This window comes from Haemorhous mexicanus, chromosome 8, assembly GCF_027477595.1.
Source record: "Haemorhous mexicanus isolate bHaeMex1 chromosome 8, bHaeMex1.pri, whole genome shotgun sequence".
NCBI lineage: Eukaryota > Metazoa > Chordata > Aves > Passeriformes > Fringillidae > Haemorhous > Haemorhous mexicanus.
In genome coordinates this window covers 31,159,532-31,171,913 of record NC_082348.1, presented here as the reverse complement: position 1 = coordinate 31,171,913, position 12,382 = coordinate 31,159,532, and the positions used below count along the sequence as shown (strand labels likewise).

The 12,382-nt window shown below is 38.0% G+C and overlaps 1 protein-coding gene across 4 annotated transcripts in view; it reads left to right on the top strand.

Moving 5' to 3' along the window:
• The window catches only part of GULP1 (GULP PTB domain containing engulfment adaptor 1), a 145,668-nt gene that overhangs the window by 65,529 nt on the left and 67,757 nt on the right, over positions 1-12,382 (top strand). For all 4 annotated transcript variants that reach the window (XM_059853461.1, XM_059853462.1, XM_059853464.1 and 1 more), the window contains one exon: positions 4,931-5,019. In XM_059853461.1, the coding sequence (XP_059709444.1) occupies positions 4,992-5,019 (28 nt within the window). In that variant the 5' untranslated portion in view covers positions 4,931-4,991. The remainder of the gene's footprint in view (positions 1-4,930; positions 5,020-12,382) is intronic.

Sequence of the window (12,382 nt, the reverse complement as noted above, 5' to 3'; positions counted from 1 at the left end):
TGGAACCCACAGAGCTGTTTCATGTTTAAGTTATTTTTCCTGCTAGTTTTTGGAGATCTAAATTCTATTTAAATGCTCTTGAGGTTTACAGCCCTACAGACTATTCTATTATTGTTTATAAACATAAAGGGCATATGTGTTTTCATAACAATGATTGAAAGTGCTTGCTGCTCTCCTAGCATGACAGTGCAAGTTTGGGTCTGCACCAAAATATGTTCATTGATGTGTCATTTCTTGATGATTTTACTGTTTCAGAGGAAAAAGGGTTTTGGCAGGTTAATGTTTTAGTTACCTTCATACAAAAGGAAGGGAAAGTGCCTCCTGATATTAAGATGTGTTCTTGGGTTTGTGTATTACTCAATGCAGTCTTGTAGTATCATAATTTTTTTTTCTGTAATTCCCCATGTCATATTAGGGCAATATTTTCATGGAGTTTTGGTATAAATCAGAAAAATACTTACAAAGCTGTTATTATAGTCCAGTTTCTCATCTTTCCTTCAGAATAACTTTACAAGCCTAAATTTCATTTCAAGTGAATGAATCACACATTCCTGTGTGCTGCAGCCCTTACAAAACAGGCTTTAAGACATTTTGTGCTTCATCCTTTAAGGAATGTTACCCAGTGTGCTTTAAAGGCTGGGATCTGAGAGGAGGAAGCATCTGAATCTTCATGTCTTCTGAAGCTAAATTGGCCTTTGTAGGGAAACTCTGTGTGCGTGGGTAAGGGAAGGGACAGACTGGATTCTATTTTTTATTACAGGGAGTGGATGGCTGCAAGTTGGACTTTTAAGGGAGGTTTTGTTGTAATTATTTGTGGAATGAAAAAGAAGCATAAAATCCAAGACCTAAGCCCAGGTAATTGTTATAGACCATGCCATTCAAAGGGACTGACTGGGGAGGAAACCCCAAATAAGTCCTCAGGAATATTTCCAAGAGGAAATAAGAGACAAAGGAGATGAGTTACATTCACTGCTTGTTTTTTCCCCTTCTTAAGTGTGTTCTCTTGGCTTGTCTGAGACAGCTCTAAATTTAGAAAACACATCAAACCCCAGCCTTCTGAAGGAGCCCGCAGGCGTGTGGAGGCGCCTGTGTGGAAGTTGTTGTGTTGTTTCAGCAGGCAGGGAGGGCTGCAGCCCTTGTGCTGGCAGCTGGAAGGCTGCCACTCCACTTCATTGTTCACTGCCTTTGCTGCATTAGGCAGAGGAGACAGCCACCAACGTGACTGTCAGTGTTAAAAAGTAATTACTCAGTAATCTCAGCTTCCAATCTTGCCACCCTTGCACTCCCCAGTCCAAATACCTGCCAACACCAAGGCCACTTGTTTCCCCTTGCCATTCTGCAGTTTCCTCCTTGCTGTGACAAGACCCCCCCTGGTGAAAACCAAGGGGTTAATGACAGTGAATAAAAAAAGCAGATGGTTGTTTGCTTTCTCTGTGACTGCTTAAAGTTGGATATGACAGCCTAAACACCCACCTGCCCAGGACATATGGCCATGTTGGTGTTCAGACCATGGGTGTCATGCCTCCTGCTCAGGGTTTTTATCTGTCGTTGAAATATTTTACTGTAATAAAAGGGAGAATAGACTTAGAATTTTTTTCTTTTTTTTTGTTTTATCTCTGTCCTGAAGGAGATAACCTAATATTACCCAGATTTTCCCTAGTTTGTACCTGTCACAACTCTTCACTCTTTTTCAGTTAAGTGCTTTGTGGAATCCTGTGCAGGTTTCTATTTCCCAAGAGGACTTGGTTTCTGGACAAAGCTGAAGAAAACTCTTTGGAGTAAGGTGGAGAAACATTCTTTACCTAGGTGTATCTTCCTGAGTGATGAGTAATGGAATGGTTTGGTCCACATTCCTATTCCCTAATGCCTCTGATTGTTACAACTGCTTCACCCTTGCAAGTTGAGTGGTTTATAGGCAGGACTCTCCCCTTGTCCACAGGGCTCCCTGCACCAGAATGGGATTCTCTGACTTCCCTTTCTTTTGGCTCCTTACAGGCTTTTAACAGACTGCTCTGTTCCAGTGGTTTGGCGTGCTGAGATTTGTCAGAAGCTCAGTTGTTTTCTGCCAAAAAACCTGTTTACCTTCCATTACCAGTGAACAGCTTGCTTGGTCCTAAGAGTTTTATTCTTTGTCATTGAATATCATGGGCAAAGATATTGCAGGATATGTCTAAACATAACTTTGCTTTTCTGATTGAAAACTTCCTAGTGCTGTGTGCAACAGTCTGATAGCCACTCTTGTATCCCAAGCCCTACTGAAGAGATTGAAGTGAACCTGGTGGTGTTTGGCTTGGTCTTTTGTTAATACCAAAATTTTATGGAGCATTTAATCATCTGCTTTTTCAGCATCTGAGAGGTTGATGATGATGTTCATATCAGAGTTTGAGGGAATTGTCAATGCAGTTACATGTAGCTAATTCTGTTTCCCTATTCAATAACATTTTCTGTGTGAAGTGGAAGTACACTGATTAAGTGTTTTGATATTGTTTATTGCCTAAACCACATCTGTGTTTTGTTCTACTGATGTTATGTTGGAATTGAAATTATGAATATACTTTCAGCAATACTGGCCATTTTTAGCTAAGTAGTCAATACATTTTGGCTTTTATTAGCATCAGTTACTTCAAAGGTAATATATCCTTGCTCATGAGGAAGAAACATGCACTGTGTTAGTTACACTGTGTTTTAAACAAATACTTGAATGGTGAGCTCTAGAAATGTGGCTGGCCAGCTGTGATGTGCCTGCAGAGTTTCTAATTAGAAGATGCTCTATGCAGTAACCATCTCAAGTATGTTCCTTAGCAGTCTCTTGGATGAGACAGGAATACACAAAAAAAAGACATTCCAAAAAAGGCATGTTATGATCCCATCATGGAGGAGAACTGAAGTGTTTGGTCTAGTGCTGTGCAAGACAACTGCCAGAGGTACCTTAGAGGGGAAAGGAAGTTTCTTTACTCAAAACTGACTGTGGTAACTCATGAGGGTGAGCATCCTGAACAAAGTTGTGCTGCTGCTTATGCATCCTAAGCATATCTAACATCTTAAGCATATCCAGCAGGGTTCCTGTGTTAAACCTGAAAGCCAAACACACCTGTAGTTGTTTCAGAAGCTGGAATTCTAACGTTCTTCCTTATTACTTTATGTCAACTGAGTTAATAGTCCTCACACTGTGAAAGCCCCACACTGCCTGCCCTGCCAGGAGAGCTGCTCGTGCATTCTCAGCTTTTGGCAACCCTGATGTGTGCTGGAATTCCTCCAGTAATGCCATTGCTCTTTCCAGGGATGCTGCTACAACCATTCCTAGGACACACTCGTGGGTGGTTTTTGGTTTCACTGCCCCCTGTGTCCCCCAGCTTTTGTGGGGTGCTGATGACAGTGAGGGCAGGGGATGGCTCTGGGTCTGGGTGAGGTTTCCCCAGCCCTGCTGTTTGAACTGTTGGGCACCAAATGCAGTCTGGGCTTTGCATCAAACTCATGGCATGGAAACTGCATGGGTAACTCCTGCCTGTGCTGATTGTCGTGCCCTCCCTTCTTAAATGCTCAGTAAAATCTGTAAAACAGTGATCTGGTACCTGTGCTTTAAGGAACAAATGGTTGGGTTTATGTCCAGGGTGCTATGTGAGTTTAATTAAAGAAGAATTGCCCCTTCATTTTCACAGGACTGTGTGGGGAAGTCCTGCTGCATCAGTGGTTAGTGGAAAATAAAACTGAGGTTTTGTTGTTTTGCCATGTTGTTTTTTTGTTGGTTTTTGGGGTTTTTACCTAGCTGTAATCTCCTATGTGTTCCAATCTGAAAAAATCAAATATTTTCATGGAAATTTGTTTATAATTGCTTTAATTGGTATTGAACTTGAAAAAGACAAGAAGCACAACAAGAAGCATTCATGAGCTGCATAAAGTATCCTAAATGGATTTGTCATCTTAATGCTGGCATTTGAAATACTGGCCTAAGTTTTGTTTTTGTCCAAAGCAAAAGTACTGTTCTAAAAAAATCATTTACTGTTTTAAAAAAATCATCTGATAGCAAAGTGTTTTGATTTTCTTTTTTTACCATCCCCTTTTTTTTCTTTTCCTTTGTCTGGACTGCTTGGAGAGCAGAGAAAGAGAGAGGACACTGGTGAAATTGTTCAGAATTGAAAATCTGAACAGAATGAAAAGTAGTAATGGGAATATCTTTACATGTGTTTGCAAAAGTAAAAGCTCTGTCATGCAGAATGGGATGGTGTTGAATAGCTTTGGATGTAGTGGATATTACTGGGGTTTTTATGTTGGTAAATAATAAAATTCAAAAATAGTATTGTGAATCAAAAATTAAATAAGAATTTAAGAGTGGATCCATGTTTTTAAGGGAAGAAAATACAGATATTACTGTACAATCTGAGGAAAAGGGAGCAAGGGTGTAGCAGCACTGATAGAAGGCAATTTTATCAGTATTGAGTCCCTGAGTGAAGAAGAGTCTATGCATTGTGATTTTTATTTTTTTTTCCCTAGTGTCAAGCCCATGTGAAGAAAGCCTAGCTTGAAATAATCTGACAGCCTAAATGACACAAAACAGTGCAAATGTGAACTGAGTGTTTTTATGGAATCTTGTAGCCAGCATTCATTTTAAAGCTTTCTTTCCAACCTATTTGTGTGTGGTATTTGTCTTCATGTTTATGTATCATGCCAACTGCTCTGTGCCTCTGAAATCTTTGGGAGAACATCTTAAAAGAACCTTAAAATGTCTTTCTGTATGAAGTACCTCTGGGTGTTTTGGACATAGATCTTCTTAATGCTGAAATTTCTTCCTCAGCAAAGCACATCCCCGCTTCCTCAGCATTATTTCACAATTCTTAAGGTCATTTGCAGTGTCTTAAATATGAAGATAGATAGATAGAATTTCAACTATAATAATGGAATTTTCTGTTTTCTTATGTATGTTGTTCTGCAGGTTAAAGTGGGGAGGAAAAAACCAAACCCAGAATCATCATTGACTGGGTAGATTTTTCAACATGAATCGTGCTTTTAGCAGGAAGAAAGGTAGGTAATTTAGCTTATATTTCATGGAGACATAAATGCCCTGTAAAGCTTCTTTGGAATATTAAGAATTATACAAAGAAAAACTTAATCATTGCACTGAATTATCTAGATAAAAATGAGCAGCCCTTCTAGAAGATGTATGGAGCAAAGCATTCTTGATTGGTACTTACAGAGCTTTCTGCGTTCCAAGGCTGAAGTTGAATTTTGTGTATTTTTTATTGCAGGATGTGTTTACACGCACACATATAAATACATAAACATAAAATACACATTCTGTTTTATTTTTTTGCCTGCACATACTAAAGGAGGTTCTTGAGGGTTTTAGAACTTCTAAGAATCAGTGACATTTCTTTATATTCATTGGATTCTTCTTGGAGAAGTTTTTTTTTTTTTCAAACTGTGTTTAATATACTTGAAATATCTCATGCAGCAAGATATTTTTAGCTGTAAGAAGCTGTTCTGGATTTGTAGCAATCTGAAATGGCGTGCTTTCCAAAAGGATATCAAAGCACTAAATATTCAGAGTTATATATGTTGCTCCTCTGGCTTGCTTAGTCACTTTCATGAAACATAAGTCTTTAGGAGGAGCATTAGGGGTGAAGCTTTTTAACTGACAGCTTTGTTGCTATTTCCCCTGTTTGTTTTTAAGGTAGAAAATACTCATTTCTTTATTTTCCATGTTAGTGCTAAAGGTCCTTAAGTGGGGCACACACTGAGATGAAGCCCTTGCATGAATAAGTAGGTATAACCTCAGTTGGACTGAGTGTAAATATTTTGTTTACATAGCAAGAGTTTCTGCTTTGGTGTCAATATCAAAGCTGGAAATAAAAGGAGTCTGTGTACTTAGGCCAACATGGAATGCCAGCATCACTGCATCCTTGTGTGTCCAGTGCATTTGTTTGTTAAAGCCAGGTGAATCCAGGTAAGAGAAGCAGTCCAGAATATCAGCACGTGACCACAAAAGGAAGAGACACTTACAAAGCTGAAAAATAGGATGAAAGATCCTTTAATACCCTGACAGCTGGAGAAAATAAGCTTAAACCCATAGCATGTGCTATCCTTAAGCACTGATGTGTTTTCTTTTGTAGCTCATCGCAATATTGCTATCAAGAGATAGCATCTTTCAGGTGCTTGATAGTGGTGCCAGACTTCTTCCAGATCATTGGAGAAACCATTTGATTATTCTTTCATTGTGGATTGATTTATCAGAACTGAGAAAGAAATTTGGGTATTGTAGATTGTTTTGTTTAGAGACTATGTAATTTTCCTTTTTTTTTCCTAATGACTTCTGATAATGTTTGTAGCTCAGCCTGCCATGTTTCAGAAACAGCAGTTGTGTTTTACTAGAAATTCTCTCACAGTTTGGACTCGAACCCAGAATGCTAAAATGCTCTGTCTCTATTTCATCTTGCCCTTGCCAGTTTCTGCACCTTGTCTTTACAATCAGGTGTGAAGTTGTATCCTCAGTTTCCTGGGATCATTTGAGGTGTCTCAACTTCTCTCTTCAGTTCTTACTAATTTCTTACTGAGTCCTTACCTATATTTTTGGAATTTCATTGTATTCAAAGACATTTGCTTTGTTGTTAATTTCTTGTCTTGTTTTCTTCCCCCAACAAGAAAAAAGTATCATATAAAAGCTGTCAGGCACAATGAAATGCAATTAGTGTGGATTCCTAACAATGATTCAGAACATTCAATGCTGTCATCCATTTATTTTACTCATAGTATCACTCGTGACATTTCCATTCTCTTACCCTAGGAATAAAGCCAAGTTTCAGTTAAGTAATTGTCAAGAACAAGTGAAAATTACATATTTTAAATTACATATTTTTAATGCAAATTGAAGTTCAGAAGAACTTGGCTCAATCAGTGTTCATGCATAATAACTGCATTTAAAAACAGTTTCAATTGCTGAACTTCCTTTATAGTATTTGATTTTTCACCCCACATCTCACAGATACAGTTATTTCCATTTCTTGATGTGTTATTTGTGGGTTTCTTCTGCCCACAAGAGTGTGGATAGTTTGAGGCATTAACAGTGTGACTGCTGTGGCTTCCCAAGCAGTTCTTGCTGAACCCAAACTAGTTTCCAGCTGGCTGTCTGGTAGGGTTTGTGTGAATTCCAAGTTTGCAGTGCTCTGTTACCTTGAAGCTACAAGAACAATAGCCTTAAATCCATAGGATTGTGAGGGGAATTTAAGCAGATATAGGTGATTCTTGGATAATAGCCAGAGATTATATCTGAACTGGGCAGATGTACAGAATAAACGTTCCCTGATGTTCCTTGTGATGATCAGGATGCACATAGAGAAGGTAGTTGCTCATGCCATAGCTCCCACCCTTTTGAACTGGGCAAACTGGATGCCAGAATGGCTGGGACTCCTCTGTTCTTGCTGGTCAGCTGTGTTCTCATTCCATCACCTGATCCCAGCACCAGAATTTTTCTTCTAAATGTTCAGGAAGTTATTTAGTTTGCAGACATTGGTAGACAAGGCAAGAAAGGAAACACTAAAAGCAAGCTTTCTTTCATTTTTTTCCCCCTTTTTCTTCTGTTGGAGGCTGGATAGCAGCCTGTGCTTTCACAAAAGAATTGCCATGAAATGTGAATTGCTAAGACAGAAAGCTCTTTTTAAAACTAATTCTGATCCTTTACAGGCAAAAGTCTCCTAAGATGTGTGGCATGAGTCTTTATGGAGAGAATCTGTTATGGGAAGAGCAGCTTTTCACAAGTGAGAGCAGTGCTCTTGAGAGCACACATCTCCACTTTCAGCATTACCAGTACTTCATTTTCAGGCACAATTTTTACTGCCGGTGTCATATCTGCAGCCTGTACCCACTGTAAGTTGGTTTTTGAGGGGCATGGTCTGGACAAGAAATAGCCACTTCAGCTGGCAAGGTGTGCTGGGTGGTCTGGCCTTAAAAAAGAGGTACAGCCATTGCCTGACTCCCCAAGATTTAGTACAAGCCAGAACTGGTGAGTTTGCTTGTATCTCAGCGGCAATTATCTTTACTTGTCTGATAGTCATTTGGGTTGATGGCTTAATTGATATGCTTAAATCTCAAATTGAAAAAAATCAAGCTGTTCATCTTTCATCCCAATAGTAGCAATGAAAAATATAAGAAAATGTGAAGTTTAAGAAAATTCATCTTTCTCCAGAAGGTACTTACCCAGGTAATGATAAATAAATGAGATCTTTCAGCAGTCCAGGTTGTGATATCTGGTGTCTGATGTTACCCATGAGCTTGTATCACAGGGAAACAAGCTGTAGGCTGTAATATGGAAAACAAGGTTAGTTTCAGATTTAAAGCTGATACCAGCACTTGCTGGTTGAAGTTGCATGTTTAAATATGGATTTAAAAAAAACATTCAGAGCAACCTAGCCTCTCTCATGGCTTCAGCAGAGTTTGGTTGGACTAACAAATAGGTGTGTTATGGAGAAAATTCTCAGTGCAGAAATACTGTATGACTCTACAAACTGTACAAAAGCAAGCATTCTGTTTTCCATTCATTGATCAATGAATGCAGTAAATTACAGTGAAATGATAATTATCTTTTCTTTAAGGCTCTTTTTCCTTCTCCCACGAAAACAAATTGATGAACAATATATATGTCCTTCTTTTCTTGTTATGACAAAGCTTGTGAAAACATTTGTGTATCTATCACGTTATTGGAATCTTGCTTCTGTATGTGATCCAGTTCTGGGGAAGGGGTTTTGAGGAGTCCTCCTTTTCGTTTTCAATTTTTCCTTTAAAGTCACATGCTCACTTTGAAATGCTGTGGTACAGAAGTCTGTGGTACAGATGGAAGTCTGTTCAATTTGAAATATGTTTGCATTTTGATAAATTCAGCCACTCTTTTAAGTTGCTTAGGGATATTAATGTAATTCTCCTGTAAGAGATCTCTCTAAAAGCTATATTGTTATGTAAATTTTTCTCATTCTTAGTATATTTGTATCTAAACTGAATTACTTACTTGTTCTTAGTTTAGACTTGATTTTGTGACAAGATTTATTTGCATGAACAAAATAGAAAACAATAACTCTGGGGATTTTGTTTTACTTATTTTAGTGAATGGAGTTGCCTCACATAACTGAATTTGGCACATTTTACTGATCCTGCATCCTTCTATTAAAAGATGCTAGTGTAAGAACTGGTGCAAATAAGTAAGGAAAAATAACTAGTGTTTCCTTACTTTTGTCCCATCAGAAATGTGAGAGAAAACTCCCATTCCTTCCAGAGAGAGACACATCTAAATAAGGAATGACTGTAATCCAAACCCTCTTTGAGCAAAACATTGAAATTTTTAGAGTGACACAGAACAGTGCTAAAAATGTAGATATACAGGTCCACTGAATTACAATGGCTGAAGTGGGTGAGGTTGTGCAAGATGTAGCAGTTGAATTTAGTTTTTTTTTCTTTATTATGCCCCAATGGTCCTCCTTCATCCTATAAAGAATGTCAGCCTTCATTTTCTTATCACATGAAGTTCAATGTACATGGAAATCTAAATTTTCTGGGTTTTTTTTCCATATGATAGCAGTTAATAAGGTGGATAATTGCTGCCAATTACCAGCTCCTGAGATATAGATGGTCTTTGTAATGCTAAAGAGAATACATTGAAGGAATGATCTGTTTTAAAATCATCAGCTTCAGCAATGATATTTCTGTGAAATGGCTTTTTATGAGTCTTATTTATGAAAGTGTAGACAGGTGCATTTAATGGGCAGGGGCTGACATATTAAAAAACTGCAATCAAATGTTATAGGATGTTCTTTTTATGTGAATTGACTGGCTATAATGCAATCTTTATTTTTGTAATAAACATATGCTGCATTCCAGAGATGAAAAATATTTTGTTTTATATTTTATCTCTTAATGACAAAGGGCCAAAAAAGTGATGGGATAAGTACAGTCCTAAAGTAAATATTTTCCTTCTGTCAGAACCTATTTCACATCAGTGAAATCATTTGTTTAAATCAGTGGTTTAAACAAATGGCGTGTTGTGTGCTGGACTTCCACATTTGGAGTAATGATAAAAAACATAAAGAGGATATAGTCACATAGTTTTAAAGGAATGTAAGCAGCCACAGGCTCCCCCACTGTGATCTTCAGATATTCTTGTGGTTGCACTTTGTCCTTTCATAAAAGCATTCAACTTACAGGGGAGAGGGGGGAAAAAAATCCCAAAAACCAACAATTCAACAAACCAAACCTAGGTCTAAAGCTCTTCTGCCCCTACTGCTAAAAAGCTGCTGCTTGATGTTTGTAGGGTTTTCTTGAACAAAATGTTTTTCAGGAGTGAAGGGTGGGAGGAAAAGAGGGGGCTTTTTTTGGTATAACAAATATTTCTGTATTCATCTGGTCTTGACACAAAAAATCATTGAATGGTTTTATAACACCTCCACAAAGAAGTCATATCTATTCCAATTACTGTTCCTTGTTTTTCTAAACGTGGGGTCATGTGGAAAACCAATATTCAGTGGCCAAGTCCCATTTTTGCATTGATTTTTGAGGTATTGTTTGTGCTATGGCTCTCCTTAGCCTGTGGCAGCACCATTCAAGCCCAGCAGCAAGGAGACCTGCAGGGTTTCCACCTTCATTTGGCAAGGACCCAGTGGTCTTCTCTTGGGCTGTGCTCAGGCTGACACTTTGTGTGTGTATGTAAGCATCTGTATGCAGCTGGACACATATTTATGGTAGTATATTCACCTTCTGAAAGCAGAAGGCTCAGCTCTAATTGTTTAGGAAAAAAAGGGTCACAATATGTCTTCAGAGGAGGCATGCAGATGAGGAGGGTGCTCTGGAAACCTCTGAAGGATCCTTGGCTCTGTGCAGCTGAGCCTGATTTTTCCTTTCTCTCTGGTTCCACAAGAATAGGAGGAAAATTTCCTGTGGCTTATTTTATCTGCATTATCTTCAGAAAGGTGTTGCAGAGCTGTTCTTATCTCTTGCCTGCTGGAAGGAATATTCTAGGTGGGTTAACAGTGACATTTACAGCAGTAACTTTTGTAACTCCTCCCAAAGCTCAGGAACTCCTTTCCAGGAGGCATCTGCGCTGCTGAGCCATGGGCACAAACACTGGGAGTCTGAAGCTTTTTTTGGCTTCTATTAAAATTTAGCCACAGCCTAAATACTTGGGTTACACAGGCACTCTGTGAGATTACTTGGTGGGTATCTAGTTCAAGGCAAAATATCTTATCCTGTGTGAAATAAATTAGGGCTGTAACAACCAGACCTTGATAGGAATCACAATGGCTACTGGATTTCATAAGATTTTCTTATAAAGCTGTTGGAAAATTGCAGAGAACATCCCAAATAGATCACTCAGGAAAACACTGTTTTGTGAAATCAAATCCTTCTGGGACATAAAAGGATGTACCTTAGGTACATAAGCAAGAGGAAGCCATAGATGTGCATATTTTAGTTGCTCTCATTGATTGCTCAAACTCCTTTCTTCTCCTTCCAGTTTGAATTTTAAAGAAAGCTCCATTATAACTTTAATATCACATTATTTTAGTGTTCTGGAATCAGAAAATTAAAATTATATTTTAATTTTATATTATGATTGTAATTTATGCTCCTTTTCTTTTGTTTTGACCTATTTACATAATGTTCTTTAACAGCAAGAAATTCTTCAAAAGCTTGCTATTTAAACATTTTTTACAAGTTTAATTGATACTCCTCCAAATTCATTTATAGCAATACTGGAACAGTTCACTGAACTCTATTTCTACAACAAGACTACAAAAAGTTAGAGGTTTGATCATTACATATCTATTAGTGAAAACTTGTAAAATGTGATCACTTAAATTATGTTATGCCAGTAATCCCTTTGTGACTTCAAATAGAAGCTTTTATCAAAGACAGTGGAGCTTTTGTTGTAACTAGAAGACATACAAGGTATGGGCTAAATAGTTCAGATTTGTTTTTCTTGGTTTTTTTCCCCTTTGGTTTAGAAATATGAGCTTGTTAAAAATTCTTAACATCAACAAATCAAAAGTGCAAAAGCTAGGATTTCCTAATCACTGGTCAGTTGCACTAACACTTTCATCCTATTTTCCTTTATTGTCAGAACTTCTATATCAACATCCATATCTCTGTAAAATGTGTAGGCCATGCAGTGGATGTTACTTTTGAGGGAAATGCAAATATCAGGCTTGTTTTCATTTTGTAACTATGCCAAGCCAGCATTCTGAGCCACCATTCTGCAATTATAGCAATTAGCTGTTTAAAACCATATACAAGGTCCTAAATATTAGGGGATAAGGACACAGGCAAAGAATTCTGCCAAGCTCACTCTGTTCTAGGGAGATATGGCTCTTTTCTTGGCAAAGACTAAATATGCATCCAAAGCATATCTTAT